Source organism: Condylostylus longicornis, unplaced genomic scaffold (assembly GCF_029603195.1).
Source record: "Condylostylus longicornis isolate FDR11 unplaced genomic scaffold, ASM2960319v2 ptg000257l, whole genome shotgun sequence".
NCBI classification, from domain to species: domain Eukaryota; kingdom Metazoa; phylum Arthropoda; class Insecta; order Diptera; family Dolichopodidae; genus Condylostylus; species Condylostylus longicornis.
In genome coordinates this window covers 199096-223854 of record NW_026578222.1, presented here as the reverse complement: position 1 = coordinate 223854, position 24759 = coordinate 199096, and the positions used below count along the sequence as shown (strand labels likewise).

Below are 24759 nucleotides of genomic sequence, written 5' to 3'. Positions count from 1 at the left end.
AAGATGTACCAACAAGATAAATTACTGCTTAAAAATCAATTCTGGGATACCACATTGGCCGAACATGAGTATGAGACTTATTATAGTTGTCGAACTAGAGCGACAATTGTCGTTACGACTTGAATTTGATATTCTAAGCGGCGACCGTAGTGACAATCGTCAGGGAATAGCGGGAAAATGTATTTCAGCCATATTCCAGTCGTTCTGATGCAAAATATGTCGTAGTGAAACGACGTTTTTTGTCGAAAAGTATTTACAAATGACAAGAAAGGGGGATACACCAAAAATGCAAGTTAAAACAAAACAATTTAACAAAATCATAAAAAAATTAATTTTATACATAAATCAAGTCAAAAAATATATAATTTAATTTTTATTTTTAGCGTGAAAGTATTTATAAATTTGAAGAATTGGAAATTTCATGACAGAGAAAGCCTTTTACGGGTACTCGTTTTTCCCTCGAATATATTCAGTAAATACACAAAGGCCTCCTTTGGAAGTCTGTACTAGTTTATAAATCTGTGAATAAAATAAAATGTTTGCAACTAATTTACTAGAAAAAATTTGGCAAATCCAATGGATTAGAGCTGTCGCTAATCTTAAATCTTTCAAACCTTAATTGTTATTTTTTTTTAAATTTCATCACTACCGGAATGAGATGAATTCGTTAGCCATAATGCAAATGACATTTTTTATTATTTAAAAAAAAAAATTTACACTTGTATATATCGGCATTATGAACATACCAAGAGGCGTTTACAATGTCCCGTAATACTTTATTTTGAAATCTTTGAATAGATTGATTATGAGTCTGTGCAGCGCAGCCCCATAATTGAATGCCGTAAGCCCATACAGGCTTTAATATTTAATTATATATCAAAACTTTTTATATATCATAAAAGCCATTTAAACTTCCTGTATTCTTCCTCGAGTTGAGCTCTCTTTTTCTCCTTCCATCTGAGCTTTGCGTCCAATGTCATTCCCAAGTACTTCGCCGTGTTTGCGAACGGAATCAAGACGCCATTTATCCGACCCGGAAATGAATTGTCAATTTTTCTATTAGTGAAATTCACATGTACTGATTTCATCTCGTTAAGTTTATTATTCCACTTCCTAGTCCATTTTGAGATCTACTCACTGGCCTTCTGTAATTTTTGTGTAGATTCATTTTCATTTCGTCCCATTTCCATAACTGCTGTATCATCAGCAAATGTGGCCGTTGTCGCTCCTTCCGACTCAAGAATGTTACACATGTATAACAAGTATAATATCGGGCCCAATATACTCCCCTGTAGTACCCCCGACCTGATATCCCTAAGCAAAGAGTATTCCTCTTCCTGTTTAACTTGAAATACCCTGTTAGTCAGGTAAGATTCGAGCACCTTAACATACTGTCCTTGTAGTAATTGTCTAAGTTTTTCTATTAATCCACAATACCACACCTTATCAAAAGCCTGGGCTACGTCCAAAAATATGACAGAACATATTGATTTTTCTTCCAGGGAATTTTGTATTAGGTCAGTTATTCGATGAAAACCAAATTAATGATTCGGGACTAACTTTTTACTTTCAATTATTGGCTGAAACCTTGCCAATAAAAGTTTCTCTAGCAGTTTTGAAATTATCACCTCGTCTATAGGTTTTTCAGGCATAATTATACACACATTTATTAGACGCGTAAGCATCGTTATACCCCTTATGGTTTTCAGCAGATTCCTCATTTTCATGCAAGCCTTGGTTGTCATGCGGACAGAATATATCGGCCAAATGATCCGCAAACGCATTTGCTTTGTCTTTGTCAGTTTTTGCCCACGTTCAATCTTTGTTTTTAATAGGAGCAAGATGTTTGATAGGTTGCTTCATTTTCTTTGTTACCCTCCACAGTGAGTACTTGGTTTCCTCACACGCCGTCAAATTTTGAACATAATTGGCAACCGAATCCTCCTTGCATTTTCTAATACAATGTCTTAATTTCTGCGATTCAAGATTATATCTAGCCTTATCAGAAAGATCACGCGTTTGCTGCCATATCTCTCTCGCCCCCTGCTTTGCCATACTTTTCATAATATGTGTGGAGGATAGTTAATACTAACCCTTCTAATAGCATTAATTTTCAAACTACTCCATGCCGCCTTTTGAATAATTTTAGTAAAATTTTCGGCCTCCTCATCTATCTGCTGGGCTGGGGTGATTAGAGCTGTAAATTATATAACCCTGAAACTGAATCCTGCTTCTTAAAGTCATATGTGTTTCTCTTACAAGGCACACGTCTATATTCAGTGTATGTACAAAAACTTCAAACATGTCGTTTTTGTATGCGATACCATTGCAATTCCATGCCGCTATTTTACAATTACTACATGCCATCATTTACCAGGTGTTTTTTTATTCGATTATTTTCCTTCGCTCTCCAAAATGCTCAACCTCTGAGAGATTTTGTCAATCATATCTAGCATGCTCTGCATCATATTTTGCATTTAATACAAAACCCTCACGTCCTTAGATGTTACATCTTTAGACACTATTCTCGAACTGAATTGCCTCGGTGGCCGGTCAGAATTCTTCTTCAAATTGTGTTATTGTTATTCCTACGTTTCTGCAGTTCCTTAGCTGCAAGGCATCCCATATAGCTTGCTGGGTGGGCCTCCAAAGAATTGAAGCACTTTGCTGTAATACTGCTTAGCTTACTACAATCGGCGGTTAAGTGCCTGCCTGCACATTTAACACAATTCGGTTCTCTCTGGCAAAATTTTTGTGTATGCTCATACCTTTGACACCTTTTACATTGCGGAATGGTTCTGTCCTTTCAAGGTGCCTCTATCCTAACTTTCATCCTGTTTAAGTGATTAATTTCATTATTTTTTTCATCTCCTCGTCATTTGAGAATGTTAACATAAACAGCGGTAGAGGTACCATAATATTTTTCCCGTTCACTTTTATTTTTTTAATTTTGTTGGCTACATAAGATATTTTTATTCTTTTCTAAAATCCGTACATCAGGTGTAATTGGTGAACGCCGAGTTTTCGCGTTCCTCCTGAACAGATCAATAAAATGCAATAAATCGCTCTCCCCCAGAATCTGTAGAGCCGTACGAAGGGGGTGGATTCTTCAACGTAGTTAGAGAATCCACGTATTTAGTACCCACCTGGGGTACTAAAGCCTTTTGTTTTCTCCATTGCACAAGTGATTAATGTTTGCATTTTATACTCCCTGCCAGGATTCAAAACTGCCGTCACTCAGTTTACTGGATTTACCGCCCGCGCACTTCCTAACCAACGAAACCCGGATTAAGCGCCGAGTACTCGCTTCACCCGCTCTCATCAGCCTTACTAAGTAAGTTTCCCAGGAGACACCCGACAGATAATCATGATACCTACTTTCTGGGAGGTGAGAGTCGGATTTGTTGGCAGAGCTGATGTTTCCAGGGGGCCTTTCCTAGCATTTGCAGCTTCGTATGTTAGAAATATGTGAAACCGACTAGAACCCATGCCAACCTTTATCTCCCTATTTTTTTTATTTTGCTTCGGTTTGTTTTGCATTTTTTGTGTGTATAGAACAAATAAAGAGACTATAGTATTTCTTTAATCCATACATAAGTTTCTTACGTGAAGACTTCGTCGCTTAATGGTAAAATAATTTATTTGTTGTTTAAAATTTAATTTTAATTTAAATTTAGTGAATAATTATACTATTCACTAAATTTATATTTATTTTGTGTTATTAAATCAAATGAAGAATTATAATTTATATAAATAAGTTTTTTCTTACGTTCGTAATATTTAGTATGAAACAAGGGTGGATTTTGAAAAAAGTAATACTAAAATTTATTTAAAGAGAAGAAATAACTTAATAAATTAGTAAAATTTGGTGTACTATTTAAAGTTTTTTTTGTAATCATATTTAAATAAAATATAAGAGTATACTTTATTAGAAAAGGAAAACGTTAATGCTATACCTACATTTATTTCTCCAAAAAACGAGGTCATCGGGGATAAATGGATACAAGCATTAGGAAAAAGGAATACGACGAAGTATTTTAAAAATTTTAAAAAGCTTTAAATTTTATTTTGTTGCCTGCGGCAAATATAATTTATTCAATTACCTACTAATGTTAAGATTTTAACAATTTAAATAAATAAGTAATCTAATAAAAGAAATTTAAATAATTCTGTGTAATTTAAGTGAAAACATAGGTATGTATATTTATACTAACAATATATTTGATTACGTTTATATAAATAGAAATGCCTCGAAATGTAGCGTTGAAAGTTGCATTTCTTTAAGAAGCAGTAGTTTACGAGAAAAGGAGAACGTAAATACTATACCTACAATCTTGCTCATTAAAATAGCAAACTTTCAAAAAAAATTCAAAATGTTAAAAAAAACGTAAATTTTATGTAATATAGAAAATATTAGTAATAGGAAAAAATTATAACATAAATTTTTTTTCAATTAACTAAAAGAAAAAACATAACTTCATTTAAGAAACAAAAGACACGAAATAACAATAAAATAGAATACTTTTTAGCACTTTTCCAAAAATTTTTTTTTTGGAAAAAAGTGCTTTTAGATTTTTTTGTGAATTAAATGGCTTGACTTGTGCTATGGAGCATCTTAATTCCACTTCATTCAAACGACGTCGTATAGTGGGCGACTAATTATAACGTTATCAATTTCGGTTTAATTTGCGCAGATGTTATAAATAAGTCGCCATATATATCAGCAAACACAGTGGTTTTTCTGGGTTTCCGCTCTTGTAATACTTTTCATCAACTATTGTGTGTTGCGAAATAATGTATTGCATTATAGACAGCAAGTCTAGAGCAGTCAACAATTTAAGAAATTTCCGAAACCGATGTTTTCTCGGATTTTAATTTTAAAATCCACAGTCTCTTTTCAGGGCTGAAATGCTTTGACCTACCCATGATTCCAATCTAAAAATTGCCTCACACTTGTAAATTTAATTTCAAATTTACTATTTTATAACAATCGGAAACAATTATTGTTTTGTAATTAACTATTACCTTCCTTTATGAAAGTGTGCTATTTAAACGAGCGCAGGACTAACTGTGTACTTAAAGACAAATATAAGGAAAGAGGGCAATAAAATAAGTAAGCAAAAAAAATCTAATGCAAAAGTTTGAGACTGAGTTCAAATTACAAAATTCACCTAGATCACATAAAAGCATGTAAGAACATGCAAGTTATTAACAACCCAAACACCCAAATTTTATCCCAAAAAAGCTTCTGGTCCTATAATTTCAGTCTTGTAGAACACTAAAAGACCCTACTGAAATCGTTATAAGAACAAAAGAGCGCAATTACTAGAGTTATTAATTCTTGCAATGAGAGTTAAGCTCCCATTAAAAGAGTTTTTAAAACATAAAACTCTTATAATAGAATTAATATAAGAGTGAGTGAAAGCATATAACTCTCATAGAAAAACTAGTATGACAGTTACGAAAACTCTTACAAGCCACTTATAATGTTACTAAAAAGAGAAAGCAATACATTATAGAATAAATATATCGGTCTTACTTCTAACTTTATAAAAACTATATCTGTTCCGCTTTTAATAATTACTTTTTTAACAAAAATGAAACAAAATATACATATATTTACGTATATGATATGATATACATATATTATGTAATCAATAAATATCTGTATTCAAAAATTTAATATTATAAGATTACAAATATGGGAAATTAAAATAAGTTTTTTGCCATGACTATAAATCAAAAAGTTGCTGGTATTAAAATTTTATTGATAAAAATATTATTGATATTGTACTTCGAAAAAAGCCAATAGCAATGCCAACTAAAAATAATTAAAATTTAAAAAATTTTTATTTATTTTTTAACCCTATGAATCTTATTTCTTTTTTTTTACATAAATTTTAAAATTTAAGAATTGTTAAGTAAAAAATAAATATATTAATGTGCAAAAATTCAACTTAAGTCTTATTATATTCAAATAAAACTATAATTTTGCATTTCTTTAATTTAATTTTAATAATTTCTGTACAATAAATATTTTTCGGACTTCTTTTCAAAAAAGGATTCTCAGTTTCATTAGGGTAAAAATTTAGATAAGTAAAAATGACAATACTAAAATAGCCGTGCCTAACAACTAGACTTATCAGAATTAAATTCCTCTTATGAGAATAATGGATTCTTAAACGAATAAAAACGATAAAAAGAAAACATATTTTTTATGTCACTTTTTGCAGTATTTTATTTGTCATATTCCGACATTTCCTTATAAAGGAATTCTTTTGAGAACAAAATTCTATAAGAGTTGACATCTTATAAAAAATACTTTATGAGAATTAAAATTTTTTAAGGCTTGCTGAAAGTAGTTCTCCCATGAGATTAGCAGAATTTTTAACACTACAAGTGCTACGTCTTTATTGTAAGAACCTTACGAGAGTTGCATAAAAACCAAAAAAGAAAAAAAATTACGAGAGTATTCAAGTGTGGTATGAGAGTTTTACGAGATTTTTGGTATATATTTTTGGGTGTTACTCTTGGAAATTGTTACTAGGGGAGCTCTTTTAATTAGCAAGACTGTACGTTTATTTTTACAAAGAATAGAGTAACAATAAAGCATTACATTTGGAGTACTTACATTTGGATACAAAAAACAGATACAATCATTAGAAAAAAGGAATTGGACTAATCAATAAAAAGGATTATCTATTACTTGCTATGTTAAGATATTAATAATGTAAATAAACTCCGAAATCTTTAATAAAATAAAATTGAAAAATTTTGTGTAATTTAGATGATTACATATATGATGCAATATGTTTTGTTATCAAATATTACTAGCTTTAAGAAAAATAAATTAAAAATTTTATTTTTTATATAACTACTCGTATGTTATGTAGTTAATAAAAAAAACGAATTCAAAAATTTATTTAAAAACTAATTTTTTTAATTTATTATTCTAGTTTGTATAAACATGAAATTTTGTGCACCTCTGTCCCATTACATTTTACATATATGCTCTTAAAATATTAATGGGATGGCTGCATCGGTTTGGGTAGCTGCCGTACAACTCCAAAAGCAAACTTTACGTATTCGGAAAAATAATATTGGCAGTCGTGTGTTCAAATATATGTCAGATATATTCTTGAAGTGCCGCTTGAATTACTCGACAGGTTCGGGTACCTGCCATACGACTCCAAAAGCTAATTTCAAATATTTGAAAAAATAATAAATTCAGATTCATGAAAATTGGCAGTAATGAAATATGGGAAAATAATAAAGCCAGATTCATGAAATACGGTAGTCGCGTGTCCACTTATAGATCAGACATATCCGTGAAGAATAGAATCGTTTCACAAGTTTGAGTAATTGCACACAACAATGAAAGGTGCAGGGTATAATTCAATCGGATTATACCGACTGAAACGTTTTTAATTGTTATTTTTCAAACATCCCAAATCACCATGAACATTTCTAATTTATTCGAAAATACCTAATATAAAATTTTTTTTTTGACAAAGAGAATGTTGTGTAACAACAATTATTCTAAATTCTAAATTTCTTATTATTATTTTCCCATTTATTTAAATTACCGAAATTGCTAAAATTGCTAATTTGTCAAACTTAATATTAACGCACATGTATTTGCAAACATTATAATTAGTTAATGTAAATATTCTCCTATAAATAACTTTCTCACAATATTTTAGTAGGAGTCAAATTACATACATATATATTATTTGTTAATTTTACTTTAAGTAGATTTCAAACCTATAACAAACAAATGTACCATTGTTAAGTTAACATGACAAAATTATGAATTTTATAAATACATAAAATTACTTACTGGTCTATTTCTGTGGGAAATAATTAATTTTAAGTAGCATAATTTTTGTATAAATAGGTCAGATTTTTAATAAATAAATTAATTAACTTCAAACCAAGCAACAAGAAGTTTTTCAATTAAACTCTCCTACATTTTGGGGGCTCAACCAAAAAATACAAAAACGATGTCACAAAATCTGAATCTGGATGAAACTGCTGTCAAACAAAAGGAGTTAGGAGAAGACATAGAGAAGTTGCAGATTAACTTTAAGAAAGATCCAACTTCAAGAAAGACAGCAGAATATCTAGCCACTAGGCTAGATAAACTAAACAAACTTTGGAAACAATTCAATATCAACGACTTAATAATATAAGACTTTTGGAGTGCGAACACTGACCACGCATATTTCAAAGCTGAATACTGGAACAAGGTGAAGAAACTCAAGGAGAACCTACAAGACCGACTCACAAGTACGGTACCAGGTCAAAACGCAAGCCAATCCAAAGGCTCCAAAGTTGAAGAGCACGCTGACGCAGACAATGAAACGGACGGCGATCTAGAAGAGAACAATAATGACGAAGCTGAGTTAAGCTCTAATGATTTAATGGACATAGAGCAACAGCAGCGTTAAAAAAAGCAGCACAATAAAATAAAAATATTTTATCGAGTTGTGAATAAGGTAGACGAATGCATGCAACAAAAGGACTCCCTCACAGCGTATAATATCAAAAGATATCATTAGAACAAATGATGACATCATTTCCCATTTCGCAAATGAACAAGAATCAGAATACCTAAAAGATGAGCATTTCGAAAAATTTGAAGAGAAACATCGGGAAATCTTCATGTAAGGAAGCACACGCAGAAGCAAATTCAATCTGGTGAGTCTACAAGAGCACAAGAAAACCAAGTAAAAGTACCGAAAATTAACATACCAACGTTCAACGGCCAGTATGACTCATGGACCAGCTTTTTTAACCTATTCAATTTGCTTATACATTCAAATAGCCAATTGCATAACGTTCAAAAATTTCATTACCTCAAAAGTCTACTGTCGCCAGAGCCAATGAACTTAACAAAACATCTCCTAGTAACTAGTGAAAACTACGTTACTGCATGGGAATTAATAACAGCCAGGTACAACAACACAAGAATACTGTTCCCAACATACATGAATAAGCTGCTATCTCTACCTCATTTAAATAATGAAACATCGGCTGGATTAAAAAATATGTTGGACACTAAAAAAGAATGCCTTTGTGCTATAAAAAACCTAGGCATTGAAACAGATTCCTGAGGCCCTTTGATTAGTTTTCTAATTTTACAAAAAATAGATAAGGAAACTTCAAGGCTCTACGAACAACAGGCAAACCACAAGAAAATCCCAGAATTGACAGCTAAGTTACAATTCCTGGAAACAAGGTTTCAGGAACAACTTTGGGGGGCCCGGCAATAAAACCAAAACATGAAAAGCGAAGCAACCAAATGTATCACAGCGTGATGAAGGTAAAAGAATGTTCAATTTGTAAAGAGCAGCATAAAATTTACTCAGAAGATAAATTTACATAAGAAGGCACAACTTATGCTCAAATGGTCTCAGCAGCAATCATGTGAGAAACAAGTGCATTTCAAAGAGCACTTGCATGAAATACAGCAAAAATCATCACAGCCTGTTACATGATGAAAGCAAAGTAAAAACACATAATATATCTACTAATTCAGGTGGACAATCATACAACTGCGTCATACCGAAGAATGCAGCAGTTTTATTACCTACAGCAAATGTACACGTTAAAAATACACCATTGCGAGCGCTAATAAACCAAGGGTCGCAGTAGTCGTTTATAAAAAAGGAAGTTGCAAATCAATTACAATTCAAAAGAAAAAAAATTGATGCCATAATAACTGAAATCGGTGCAAAAGAAATAAGCTCTGTAAAAAATACTGTGAGCATAACATCCTGCCACAAGAACAAGTACATAAAGACAAATGAGAGCACCTTAAGAACACAGAGTCAGCCGACCCTGAATTTGAACAACTGAATTGGAAACTGCACTGTATTCTATAATCAAACTAGAGTAAACTGTCTATAACACAGAAATTAGTTGTCTAATAAAAAACAAGTAACTGCCTGGTAACAGCAAGATACTATTTTACCCATTTAGCAAGATACCCATTTTTGAAAAATGGTATATTAAGAGTGGGAGGCAAACTACGAAGAGCAAAATATCGATGACAATTCCAAACATTCTATTATAATAGTAGGTTTAAGTCATTTGGCGTCATTAAAATAGATCACGCACACCAAAAAACTCTTAATTAATGGAATGATTTAACCATGTCATGGATCCTGGGAAAATTTTGGATTAACAACGGACTTCACAGAATATAAAAACGAATAGCGGAGTGTGTCGTTTGTCGCAGATACAACGCACGCCCAAACACCCAACTTATGGGTGATCTACCTGCAGCTAGAGTAACCGTTTCTCCACCGTTTACTCACACGGGTGTTGACTTTGCTGGTCGAATACAACTTAAAAAAAGCACGTTGCGTAACGCCAATATAATAAAAGGTTACATTTGTGTGTTTGTTTGCTTCGTAACTAAAGCATTTCATCTTAAAGCCGTATCAGCTGTATCTAGCGAAGCCTTTATTGCCGCATTAGAGCAATTTATTGCAAGACAAGGAAATGTGGCGCCTATTTACAGCGACAATGGTACAAACTTTGTAGGAGCATACAACCAGTTAAAAGCCAACGAGAACTTGGAGCAAATTATATCAGAACAGTCAATTCAATGGCATTTTATTCCTCCAGGCACTCCCCATTTTGGTGGACTATGGAAAGCGGCAATCAAATCAGTTAAATGTCATCTCTCAAAAACTATTGGCGATACTAAACTCACATTTGAAGAATTAGGAACTCTTCTAGCAAAAATCGAAATCAATTTAAATTCCCGTCACTTACACCATTTACAGGAGACATAGATGATATAGAAGCGTTAACAGAACCAGGGCACTTTTTGGTGGGCTCAAAACTATTCAATGTTCCTACCAAATACATTATATACAAGAATGAAAATACAAGAAAATCGGCTTCGGCGATGGGAACTAGTAGAACAAATAAATTAACAATTCTGGAAAAAATGGTCGAATGAATACTTACTTAGACTCCAGGCACGTAAAAAGTGGCAACAACCAAAATATAATTTAACAAGGGGCTCATTGGTTCTAGTTCGTGAACGTAATCTACCTCCTTCAAGATGAACTTTAGGGAGAATTTTAGAAGAGCATAAAAATCAAAATGATCTTACAAGAGTAGTCACACTTAAGACAAAAAACGGAGACATTAAACGCCCGATTACGTTGCTTATACTTCTCCCAGTGAAAACTCCAAAGATTGAACCACCTAAAGTAGGATGAAGTCATGATATAGTTGAAGTCAAGCCAAGGCCGCTATCAGAACCCAGCCTTACTCTGCCACATAACAACAACCCAGAAAGCACAATCGCACATCTACACCACAACTTACATTATCAAGTAATGTCGCTGTAACATCTGTCCTGAACATCGAAGCTAACAATAACAAAACATCTTGAAAACACCCGGTCCTACATAAGTTATCAAAAGTAAGCAAACGAAGCAAATTTAATATTACCCCAACTTCAATTCCTATAAGGCCACCAATAGAAGAACTAATTGAACGTCAAAAAATCTACAGGCAGAAGAAGGCCAGTTCATCGATGAAAATAGTTGTTTCACTTTTGCTCACATCGATAGTCCTACCTTAGGTTTCATCCCTATACTCTGTCATTCCGTTTAAAAATAATCCAGAAGTGTATTTCATTGATGCAGAGTGGCAGTTCGTCGTCTATTACGACTTGACTTTGTATTATCAAAATTTAAGAGATCTCCAAAAAATATTTGATATTCTTTTGATAAATTGCTCATCTTTGTTTAATCCTAATCAATGCCAGGTACTAAACCAACTTATTTCTAAGCGGGTCTCATCGTTAGAGAAAAACAACGAACTTCTTCAATATAAAGCTGGTGATAAATCGCTATTAAAACGAGTAAGTCTATCACCACTTGATTTTGTTGGGAAGCTGTCAAATATTTTGTTTGGCATCGTAGACCAAGATACAGCTAAAGAACTAGAAAACAAAATTGATGATACAAAATTAAGTAGTCATACCAGTTATTAAAAAATTAAACTTTTATACTAGAGACCACATTCAATTTAGTCAGACTATCTGATTAGAGATTTAAAGAATTAAGTGTCAGTATTCAGAATGTTTCAGAATCCGTGACTTCAATAATGCTTTAAAAAAGATTTAAGTACGGTATTAATACGGTTGTAGTACCATCTCAGAGCTTTCAATACCTTTACATTGTAAAAAAAATTACTAAAGCTTTTCGTACATTTTTGAATACAATTTTTACCATATCAATACAACTTTGACGTTTATTTGAAAATTTCAATTTAAAGTTCTGTGCAAATTTTCATTTTTATAAAACGTTACCACATTATTGAATACATAGCATTTTTATGCTGTATTTTAGGAAAAAAACTTGATAACTAGAACTTTATTGCTGAAAATATATGCTAGTTTATTTTATCGGCTATTTCTGGCAACATTTATATGACAAGGTATAAGAAAAGCGTACTCGATAAAGCGTGCTCGTGCTAAACGTTTTGGAATTTGATACTTTGTAAAATTTATGTCGTAAGCGCGTTATTGAAGTCACGGAATCAGAATACTCTCTTGTTGCCGCCCCTATTTTAGTTATCCTAATGACTGACGAACTAGAAAAAGAACAAAACTCAATCTTCGGTGCTATGACAACGACACAACAAGGACTTAACCATCACATTATGATTTCTCTAAAAGTTTTAAGGAAACAATTGTCCATCATAAGGGACATCTCGTTTCATATTTGAATGCAAAATTGCGTTGCTACATTGCGTTGCTACATATCCCATTAAGGAAATTGAGTTACCTGAAAGTTGTGTGATTTTAAAGATGAATCGGCAACAAATATGGATTCTGATGAAAACCACCAATAACTGGATTTACGTTATGGACAAAATGAGAACGTTCAACTTAATTTGTAACAACAATACAATCAGTTTAACATTAGAGCAAACAGGAATCTTACAACTTCACAACTGCCACAATTTACCACATCAGTTCTATCCACAATTCACCACAACATCAATTAGACAAAATCAATACCTGGTATTCAGGAAATGTTAGTAAGTTTGAAGAACAACTGCATCAATTGAACACAAACGAGCAACTAGTTGCTGTTCACAATATGGTGCACTATGTCATCATCTAATTATTAAAACTAGCACTTGTATTATTGTTCATTGGCACAAAATGGAGAGTTCAACAACAAATTCCACAGCCTAAACCCCGAGCTCGTAATCGTCCATCTATGACAGCTCAAGACTTCTCGCTTGCCTTTGAAAGGGAGAATGTTGTGTAACAACAATTATTCTGATTTCTAAATTTCTTATTATTATTTTCCCATTTATTTAAATTACCAAAATTGCTAAAATTGCTAATTTGTCAAACTTAATATTAACGCACATTATATTTGCAAACATTATATTTAATTAATGTAAATATTTTCCCATACATAACTTTCTCACAATATTTTATTAGGAGTGAAATTATAATATATTATATTTTGTTTGTTAATTTTGCTTTAAGTAAATTTGGAACCTATATGATACGTATTTTAAGTTAACATGAGAAAATTATGAATTTTATGCATACATAAAATTGCTTACTAGTCTATTTCTATGGGAAATAATTAATTTTAAGTAGCATGATTTTTGTATAAATAGGTCAGATTTTTAATAAATAAATTAATTAACTCCAAACCAAGCAACAAGAAGTTTTTCAAAATTTAAAGTATTACTGAATTTTATATTACGGAGTTTTGAAAATAAGGATGCCTGTGTTTAACCTAATGACGCGAAATGTATCTGCATTACTTTAACAAAACATTTTTCCAATCTGAAGATATATATAACGTCTTTATATCTAACAAGTCTCAATGCTCAGAGAGAAACTTGAAAGCACGACCTTATTTTATATGGGTTTTTTTAAATTGAAGTAGCTATTTTTTGAGAAGAAATATTCAAATTCACACTTATTATAAAGCAGGTAAAATTTCGAAAATATATTTGAAAAATCAAGAAAATATATTAATATTTTCATTCATAATTATTTTAAAATTCTTGAAACAGCGAAAAAGTAACAAGCACAACCTTCGCCTTCAACGTTTTATATGTTACTGAAAACATTTCATTATTTTTAAGTGAACAGCTTTTTTTTCTTATAAGGTAAGTTAACTCAAGATATGGGAAGTAACTTTGGTGTCAATTTGAAAATATAATTAATGTAAGATAATTATTAAATATTGATATAAATACGTAGTAAAGAAAAAATTTTAAGAGGGAATTAGAAAATAATATCTAAAATACAATCAAATATTATTTTTTAAATACAAATTTTATATGCACTTCTAAATTTTACCTCTATTTTCATTTCAGAAAAATTTTTAAAACTTAATATAATACCTATGTAAGTAAAAAAATATTTAAAATGTTTTGGAAAAGACAATAATATATTTTATGACCGGAGTCGAATATCTTTTCTATTTTTGAAATAAATAGTATCTTACGAGTAGCAAATGACTCAAAAACTCCGATTGTAAAATGACAGGTAGTAGGTACTGATGTAAATTTTTGTCCGTTTGTCTTTACTATTAAGATTCATAGGCAAAGCCATTTTATGAATAGATTGCTCATGTTTACCTGCTAATAAAATATGAAGGAAGAGCACAACAAAATTTTTGAAGCACTCAATATAACATGTTTAAAATAGTTTTAAAATAATTATTTAAAAAAAAATTGATTGGAATTAGGTACATACATATTTATTCTTAATAACTTAAAATTTAACTGAAATTATTTGAAACAATTTTATAAGTAACGTATAAATAAATGAAATACGATAGTTCAAATTGGTGAAATGTGTCAACCTATATTATTTTTATTAACATTTTTGTTAGCCGACACTACTCAACTTATCCTATTGGGAAATACAAAATAAGCATGAAAAATCATACATCCTTCCTCATTAATATTTGAAACCATACTGAAATATGAATTTGAAATTTTTTATCACTTTTTCTTTCCTCCTACCTTTCTTTCTTTTTCGTACAATAGAATTTAAATGGGAAGCTTTTTAAAAAATGTGTATAATATCTTTTACGTAAAAAAAGAAAAAAATAATAAGAAATAAGACACGATCAGTAGCAATTAAAGAAAAAAACAGGAACGAAGCCAAAAATTCGTAATATTTCGTAAAAAAAATTGAGTATTGGGACTTGTTAGATGTAAAGACATTAATATATATTTACATATGTGTGCATACTGCATACATTCATATGAGTGTAAGAATATAACATGTTACTTTTGCAGAAAAACCATAAACTAAATAATTAAAAAATAAATAAAAATATTTGTAAAGCCGTTAATTTAAGTCAATTATCATGTTAAAAAAATTTTATGTGGTCAGCACATAACTGACTTAATGTGTATTATTTAGTCAAGTGAAAGTGTTACAGAATATTATATAACAACCAGATATCAAATATCAAATTTCAAGAAATTCCATTAATTCGTTCCGTAGATATGTGAAATCTACCGTGAAAAATGTAAAATCGGCCCGCAGATCAGTTTTCGAGCCCTGATCATTCCAAAAAATTTATGGATTATTGCTCTTGTCACCAAAAGTTGATCAATCTTTCATGAAAAGCGACTTCATAAAAAATTTCATGAAAAGCCGAACTTAAGATACAGGCGTGAACACACAGAAAGACAGACCGACAGACGGACAGATTGCTAAAAATAGTTTATTTACACTTCCCTACTATGGAGAAGTACGTTCCCACCGAAAACTCGATATGCAAAATTTGCCGCCATCACACAACCTACGGTAATGAAAAAGGATTCGTTTGCAAAATTATGGAGTTTGAAAATTTTACTGGACTTTTTGTACAAAACAAAAACTGAAATATTAAAAAAATGAAATCTTTCCAAATTTATTTGAAAATCCCATTTTTCTTGAAATAGAAACAACTATAAAAGAATGCGCAATTGTAAAAGAATCAAGGAATAGCCAGGAACTATTGCAACATCTATTTTTAAACGAAAAACTTACTCACTTCCGAAAAAGGCTCACTTCGGAAAAGCTGGGAAATGCCCTTTGAATTATTCATATGCTCTGCCAGCAAATCCGACTCTCACCTCTCGGAAGGTAGGTAATATAGTTATCTGCCGGGTGTCTACTAGTAACGTACTTCGGTGTGGCTGACGAGAGCGGGTGAATACGGGTACCTGGCGAATTAACTGGGCATCCATTGGTTTAGAAAACGTGCGGGTGGTAAATCCAGAAGCGTTTGACTTAGAACAGCAGCTTCCTGGTCTGCGTCTGATCCCTGAGGGACAACAGTTTATAAATTCTAGCAGGAGGTATGAAATGCAGATTCATCGAAATGCAATGAGGACATCAAAAGGATTAAGTATCCTCACCTTTTCGGAGGTCGGCTCTGCGGATTCTGGAGAGAGTCACTTATTGCATCTCATGGATCCTTCAGGAGAAACGCAAAGATTCGAAGTTTGCCTCCTTCAACTGTAGAACGGACAAAAAAGAAGGAAAACTCAACTGTGGAAGGTACACCATCGGACATTCCGAGTTCACTAAACACAAAGGATTCGATTATAACCAAAGCGCAAGGCAAAGAAAATGCAAATCAAGGTGCTGATATACATAAAAGATTATCAGAATTAGAGTCCCCCTGCTTGGCCTTAAAAGGTGAGGTTTTCCACTTAAGGGCAGAAAACGAAAAACTAAAAATGGAAAGGAATAGTAGCCTTATGTCAAATAGGAGCACTATGCAAAAAGAGGTTCAGAAAAAAGAGAAATGCAGAGTCATCACCGAAAGTAATTGAACCAACACAAAGTGTGGAGGGTCCGGGTGTTCCTGATCCGAAAGGTGCTAATAATACTATCAGGGATTTCAAGCCACCCCCTGAAATCATTATTAATATGGTTCATTACAGTCAAATAGACTGTAATGAACCATATTAATAAGCCTTATTAAAAAATAAAAATGTGAACTACAAAGTTAGGATAGAGAAATGGATTACAGGAATATTACAAGGATTCTGAATAAACCGCGGTTGGAATGGCATACATATGAAAATAAGTAAACCAGACCAATCAAAGGTATGGCAAGAAATCTTCATCCTAAATGCAAACCAGAAGATATAAAAACTGACTTACGATCTAGGAATTATAAAATTCTAGACGTAGTAAAAAAAGTTAAAAAGGTAAAGGAAAACGGCAAGAATGTCATGGTTTCTTTACCATTGTTTATGTTGATGTTCTCTAATGGAAAAACATAAAGGGAATCTATAAAATAGTATCGAATGAAAGTTAAGATCAATAAATCATCAATCGTATCAAAGTTAAGATTGAAGCAATTGAAAAAGGCCATTCCTCATTGCAAAATATATCAAAGGTTCGGACTTACACAAAAATTTTGCCAAAGAGAACCGAATTGTGTGAAGTGTGCAGGCGGGTGGTGGTGCGAAATACCCGCAGTAGGAATGCTTGTGGTAAGAGTCCACTACAATCCAGTACAAATCCAGAAGCGTCTGATGCAGAATGGACGGCTGTCCTATCTGCGACTGATTCCTGAGAGACAGCAGAAATCGGGTGTGCTGCCTTGCACGAGGTATTTAGTGCCAAAGGCTAGGAGAAGTAAACTCCGAAATAAAACAAAAACAAATGCAATGAACAAAACAAAAGGATTTTATACCCCAGGTGGTACTCCAGTAAATCTGGAAAATCCGCACTCTTCGGAGGCTGGTCTCACGGATTATTAATGACATAAAGGATCAGAAAACTGGTAACTGCCACTTAAATATAAGAATAAGTGAGCTAGAAGCGCTTTGTAAAGAATGGAAAAATGAAATCCAGTATCTCAGAGAGGAAAATAATAAGCTGGAATTGGAATCAAGAAATCTAAATGCAATAAAAGAAATAAATACGGAAAAGTTGCGGCAAAAAAAGTGGAATACTGTACAGGCGAGGAGGGTCTGACTCGGGAAACTAATTGGATTCTCAAGAGAAAAAGCAAAAAGCGAAGAGCAGATATGTCACCTGAAATAAGTCATGTGGACAAGGTGGGCAAAATAAATTCTCTACAAGAAAGATCAAACCCCCTCCTGTTATATTAAGCAATGTGGAATATCCAAAAATAAAGAAGATGCTAAATAAACCAAAAGATGCCAAAATAAACTTTAGGGTCAACATGATGAATAGTAATCAACTCAAAATCAATATTGATCAAAAACAAGATTACAGAGAGTTAACAAAAAAAATAAATGAATTTAAAATAGAGTGGCATACCTACGAAAATAAAAAGGAAGATATTTAAAATTAGCTAAAAGGGAGTAGCTTTAAAGTTACTGAAGTTAATAAAATTCATTAAATTAAAAGTCGAATGATTCGACTTCTCCTCTTCATGTTAATCTTTGAAAATTCGGGGGACATAAATAAAATTTACAAAATTGATGCACTTCAGCACATGAAGGTTAAAATTGAATCCCTAAGAAGAAATGATTTAGTTCCTCAGTGCAGAAGGAGTCAGGTGTGCTGGTCCTCATTTAACAATAAATTGTAGTAAGAAAAAATCGATGGTCCAAAGTGTATTAAAAATAACTTTACAAAACAGAAACAAATAAAAATAATACCAAAAAATACCCCCAAAACTCCGAAAACCCCAAAAACAACTAAATTGAGTAAAAGAGTGCAGAGAATACAATATGCCCAAGTGGAGAGAGGTGAAACATAACGAATAGTACCAAAGAACGAATAGATCTACCACCTCAAAAACCTTCTGAAAGTGATATAAATATAATGCAAATGATGCAAAATATGATAAAAACTATGAACGAAATCTCATTAAGATTGAGCAGATTAGAAGATAAGCATGATAATGTTTATGGATGTACGCCAAAAAAAATAAAAAATAATGGATGAAGATAAAATAAGGATTGCGACGTGGAACGCAAATGGCGTTCTTAAAAAGCGTATGTTAGAAATATTTCTAAGGACCAAAAATATTGATATAATGTTTAGTAACGAAGACACATTTAACACAGTGAACAGATATAAAACTAAATGTTGAAAATTAAAATAAATATAGGTAATTAAATAAATTTATATATATATAGGTAATTAATAGATATAGGTAAGCTGTTAATAGGGCCAAATTGAAATGGCATACTTATGAAAATAAATTGGCAAGGCCAATTAAAGCAATGGCCAAAAACCTACATCCATCATGTGAGCCACAGAATATTAAATTTGAACTTATCCAAAGGGAATTCAAATGCGTGGATGTCATAAATTAAATAAAAAAAAAAAACAAAAGAAAATGATTTAAATACTATTAAAAAGTTGCTCAATTTTATATTGTCATTCAATCAAACCCAAGAGATAAATAAAATATATAAAATAAAATATCTTCAACACATAAGAATAAAAGTTGAGCCTCTTAGAAATAATGGATCCATCACGCAATGCAAGAGATGCAAGAGTTTCGGTCATACACAAAGATTTTCGGTCATACACAAAGAGACTAAATGTGTTAAATGTGCTGATAATCATATGACCGATATTATAGAAGATAATTTTCAGGCCAGGTGCGCAAACTGTAACGAGGCACACCCTGCTAATTACCGAGGCTGTTTAGTCGCTAAGGAATTACAAAAAAGGAAAATGAAAAGGAATCGGCCTAAACGGGCCCCGGGTAATCATGAACAACCCCAAAAGCGATTAATGCTTTTACATCAAATAAGGTAAAAAATTGTGTTACATACTCACAAGTACTGTCCAAAATGGCAGAAAATTATATCGAGGAAAGGTCTAAGGGCATGAATAATAAAGATATTGACAGATAAGGAAGATAAGACAAAATAAAGTGACAATAGCATAATCCAAATCTTTTAAGATGTGCTACAACGAATTGACGAAATCTCAATGAGACTTAATAGTATGGCAAATAGGTACACTACATATTCATAGGGATCTGAGTGTACTCCAAGTAAGTGAGGAGATAAGGAACTGTGCCATAGGGCGAGTTTAAAACAGCATGTAAGTGAGACACCGCTACTGTGCCTTCCTTCACGGAATATAGACACAAAAATGCGATAGAGCAAAACTAATGGTTATTTTTTAAATACGGAGTTTTGAAGCTCTTTTTAGTTTTGAAGTGTTTTTGAAAAATTAAAAAAAATTTTTTTAGCAAATATGGTAGCTGTTTTGAAAGAACTTAAATTTAAAAAATTGAGAACTTGAAAATTTAAAACAACCCCTCTTGCTTGTTACGTGTGATTATTTCTTTCGTAGACTTTTGAGGGTTATTTTTACTACGAACGTAATCTATGATTACTCTATTACAAATATTCGAAGTAGAATTTTAGTAATTCGGAATTGAAAGTATCAGTTCCTAAATTCATGATACGGCTGTATACTTTTTGTTAAGAAATATATAATTATAATAGGTATTTTCCAATAAATTAAAAATGTTTATGGTGATTTCGATGTTTGAGAAATAAAAATGATTAATAAAAATATATACAGAAATTTTTTTATTTCGTTTTAGTAATAACAAACTGAAATTTCATGTTCTTACAAACTAGAATAGTAAAACATTTTCCAGGTAAAGTGGTAAATATATAAAAAAAATTGTTATTGAAAAAAAAAATTTGATTTCACTTTTTTTATTACATAACATATATATACATATATAAATTAAATTTTTAACCGGCTTTTCTTAAAACTAGTAATATTTTGATAAGAAAACCTACAATTTTATAACATAAATGTGCTTATGTATGTATTCAGCTAAATTACGCAAAATTTTTTAATTTTCTTTTGTTAGAGATTAAATTACTCATTTACTTTATTTGTTAAATCTTGACATTAGTAGATGGTTGTTTAAATTATATTTACTACAGGCAACAAAATAAAATTTAAAGTTCTTAAATATTAAAAATTCTTCGTTAGTATCTAGTTATCCCTAATGACCTCGTTTTTGGAGAAGTAAATGTAAATATAGCATTTACGTTTTCCTTTTCTTCGGGGCATTTATATTTATATAATGGTAATCAAATATACTATTATAATTTATTTAAATATGATTACAATAAAAACTTTAAAAAGTACACCAAATCTTACTTATTTATTAAGTAATTTTTTCTGTTTAAATGAATTTTAGTATTAGTTTTTCAAAATCCGTCTTTATTTTATACTTATATTACGGCAAAAGCAAATATTTTATTAACATAAATTACAATAAAATTACATTTTATTTAATAAGACAAATAATAATAAATATAATTATTCACTAAAATTAAAATTAAATTTTAAACAACAAATAGAATGACTTTACTGTTCAGCGACATAACCTTCCCGTACGAAACTTATACATATGTGTATTAAAGAAACTGAATAGTTCCCATTTTTAAAGAAAATAAAATTTGAATACCCTATATAAACATAAGATTATTTAAAAAAATCTGATGTGGTCAGCACATAACCGACCACATTGTGTATTGTCTAGTTAAATGAAAGTGTTACAGAATATTATAAAATTGTTTGTTAAATACTTTTTTCCAATTTTTAGGACATTAGTAACCTTATAGTTAACATACTTAAAAAAATGTAAATTTGGCTCTTAGTAGAGTTTCGCTTTGTGCTACCCGAATTCTCTGAAATGCTCGCCAGTTAGTTTTGGTAACAACCAGAACTCAAACATCAAATTTCAAGAAATTCCATCAATTTGTTCTGTGGATATGGTGAAAAATGTAAAATCGACCCGCAAATCAATTCTCGAGCCCTGATCTTTCCAAAAAAGTTATATGTTCATTGCTTTAATATGAGGAATTCATATATTAAATTTCAATGAAATCGGTTGATTATTTCTCTTTATATACACAAAAGTATATGTTTGGCCCGTAGTAAACGTCTAGTTGCCGATGCCTGATCTTTCCAAAAAATTTACATGTTCATTGTTTTAATACGGGGAATTCATATATTAAATTTCAATGAAATCGGTTGATTATTTCTCTTTATATACACAAAAATGTATATTTGGCCCGTAGTAAACGCCCAGTTGCCGATGCCTGATTTCTTCCAAAACATACAAATTTTTGCAGACGGTCGAGCTGAGCTTATATATAAAATTTCAAGTAAATCGGATGAATATTTTCTTCCAAATGTTCAAAAATGTAAAACAGGCCCGCTAAAAAGTGCAGTTCCCGAGGCCTGATATATACCAAAAGTTGATCGATCCGTGCCATGGTGGAAACAAACTTACATATAAAATTTCATCAAAATCGGTTCAGCCGAACTTGAGATACACGCGTCAAACACACAGACCGACAGACCGACAGGTTGCTAAAAATAGTTTATTTACACTTCCCTACTACGGAGAAGTACGTTCCCACCGAAAACTCGATATGCAAAATTTGTTGCCATCACATAATCTACCTATTGTTTACACAATTTTTTTGTATATTACAAAAAAATTGTACATATTTATATATGTACAATGCGCAGGGTTGTTTAACGCGACAATCGGTATAAAATACAAATTTTAAAATCAATTAATAAATAACAAATTTAGAAGGGTGTATAAAAGAAGGGTGTAGTTTTCGATTTTATTCCCGTATTTCGATTTTCGTATTATTGTTGTCAATATCGACGACCTTGCAAATTTGTAGTTAATACCACCCATACTTATATTCGTATTTATTATTATTGATCAAACATACTTTTCATTTTCAATCAGCAAATCATAAAATTTTGTTTACATCAGATTGATACGTCACAGAATTTTTAAATTAGTATATTTTGTGTTTTTTCAAAACTGTTTTTTGTACTTTGTTTTTTAAATTTACCAAAAAAAATGGAAAAACTATTTAATTGTATCGGATTGGACTGCATTAGTAAATCGAGATTAAATCATCACATTTCCCATTCAAATTTCTTTTACAATGGACATGCGTTCCAACGAATTCAACCATCCGGTGTAGGAAATGAATCATCTCACGAGGCATCTATCAATTTTAAAAAATCGGAGGAGGCAATTTTGTAAATTTTATATTAACTTTAATTTTTTGATATTTTTTTAAATTAAATATATTTTTGTTTCAAGATATGATCCAATTCTTACATATGGCAAGACTCGAAATAATCTTCATACACCATTCAAACCAAACTTTGTTAAATTTGATAAAATTATTTTAACATTTTTCGCATTTTTTAAGCCACCCGGGAGAGACCCGGATTCATCAAATGAAACTATGCGACCAAGACGTGTGAACATATTATATTTCCTAGCTGACGACAGTATAACTGTTTTTGAGCCAGCAATTATGGTATTTTTAATATTTTTTTTATTTTTTAATTCATAAGAACATTTTGTTAGCTGAAAAGAATAGCAAACTTAAGTAAGTATATAAACAGCCTCGTGCATTGAGCATATATGGATAAAAAATAATGTGTAAAAAGAAATTTTGTGATGTGAAATTTTGAAAAATGTCAATATATCTATCACCCCTCCAAGCTGAAATTATTTTCCGAAATTTTAAATCGGCAAAAAATAAAAAAACAATTCTAATGTTTTATGTTTCTGAAGTACGCCGATTAAAATATCTTTTTATTTTTTTTTGTAAAATTTTTGAGTATTCTTTATAATTCCCATTTTATTCAGTATAGTTTTAAAAGCCACCTAGATTATAATTTTTATTTTTTTGCTTTTTTCAATTTATTTTAAATTCTATTTCTTATTCAAAAATTATGCTCTGGAATTCAGTGCCCTTCCATTTGGAAGACAAGAAAGGCTAAAGTCTGCGCTAAAAATTGGATTTTTTTGTAATGCATTTTTCAGATGCAATTTACCAACCGCTTTTTTTGAAATTTAAATTTTAAATTAAAAAAAAATATGAAGAATCAGTAGCGCCAAAAATATTCATCAATTTCCTTCAAACAAATAAATTCCGACACCCCTTCCATTAAAATTCCATATAAATTTGGAATATATTTTTGATTGGCTCTCTGAGCTTGATGGCCTGATAGTTATATGTATATGGTATTACATAGGTTATAAAAGACCTCTTTTAAAATAAAACATATATGCTCTCCTAAAATTTAGTTATTACTATACTACGAGTAGTAGGCTTGCTGCTCGAAATTAGAGCAAATCTGGAAATTTTTTTTCTTCGTAACTTTGAGATGAATAATTTTTTCAAAAATTTATAAAAATTCACTATAAAATAAATTTGAACAACTTCATTTTTTGTTCTCAGATTTGTATTTTTAAAATATCTAAAAAAACCTTGGTTAATTTATTATTTTCAATTTTAAAAAAACAAAAAACTATAACGTTAATTATTAACATAATAAAAAATTAATTAAAGTTCTAAATGCGTTTTTAAGTATTGGTTAAAATTAATAATCAGCAATTAATAAACCACATACATATGTGTTCGTAGAATAAATTTCAATTTAATGTGAATGCTTTATTTTTGAAAAAATTACATATTCTTTTTTTTATGGATGCACCTTACTGTGTTAAAACAGTGAGCTGACCAATTGGTCTTTTCACATTGAATCGAATACATATTTTATTGATTGTAATATTATGTTTAAATTTCATTTAAATACTTACCTAATTCTATACCTTAAATATTGGCACATCGGGATTTATCATAAGAATTATGTCACTCATAATTTTAAATAAATAGAATAAATTTAAATGACTGAAGAAAAAATATGTAAGA

At 31.0% G+C, this 24759-nt stretch overlaps 2 protein-coding genes across 5 annotated transcripts in view; one reads left to right on the top strand and one right to left on the bottom strand.

Moving 5' to 3' along the window:
* LOC129616642 (pseudouridine-5'-phosphate glycosidase-like) overlaps positions 1-24759 on the bottom strand; it is a 329630-nt gene that overhangs the window by 232284 nt on the left and 72587 nt on the right. The window lies entirely within an intron of this gene.
* LOC129616641 (EF-hand domain-containing protein 1-like) overlaps positions 22785-24759 on the top strand; it is a 74393-nt gene continuing 72418 nt past the window's right edge. The window contains exons 1-2 of the mRNA XM_055532267.1: positions 22785-23068; positions 23133-23355. Of these exons, the coding sequence (XP_055388242.1) occupies positions 22884-23068; positions 23133-23355 (408 nt within the window). The 5' untranslated portion in view covers positions 22785-22883. The remainder of the gene's footprint in view (positions 23069-23132; positions 23356-24759) is intronic.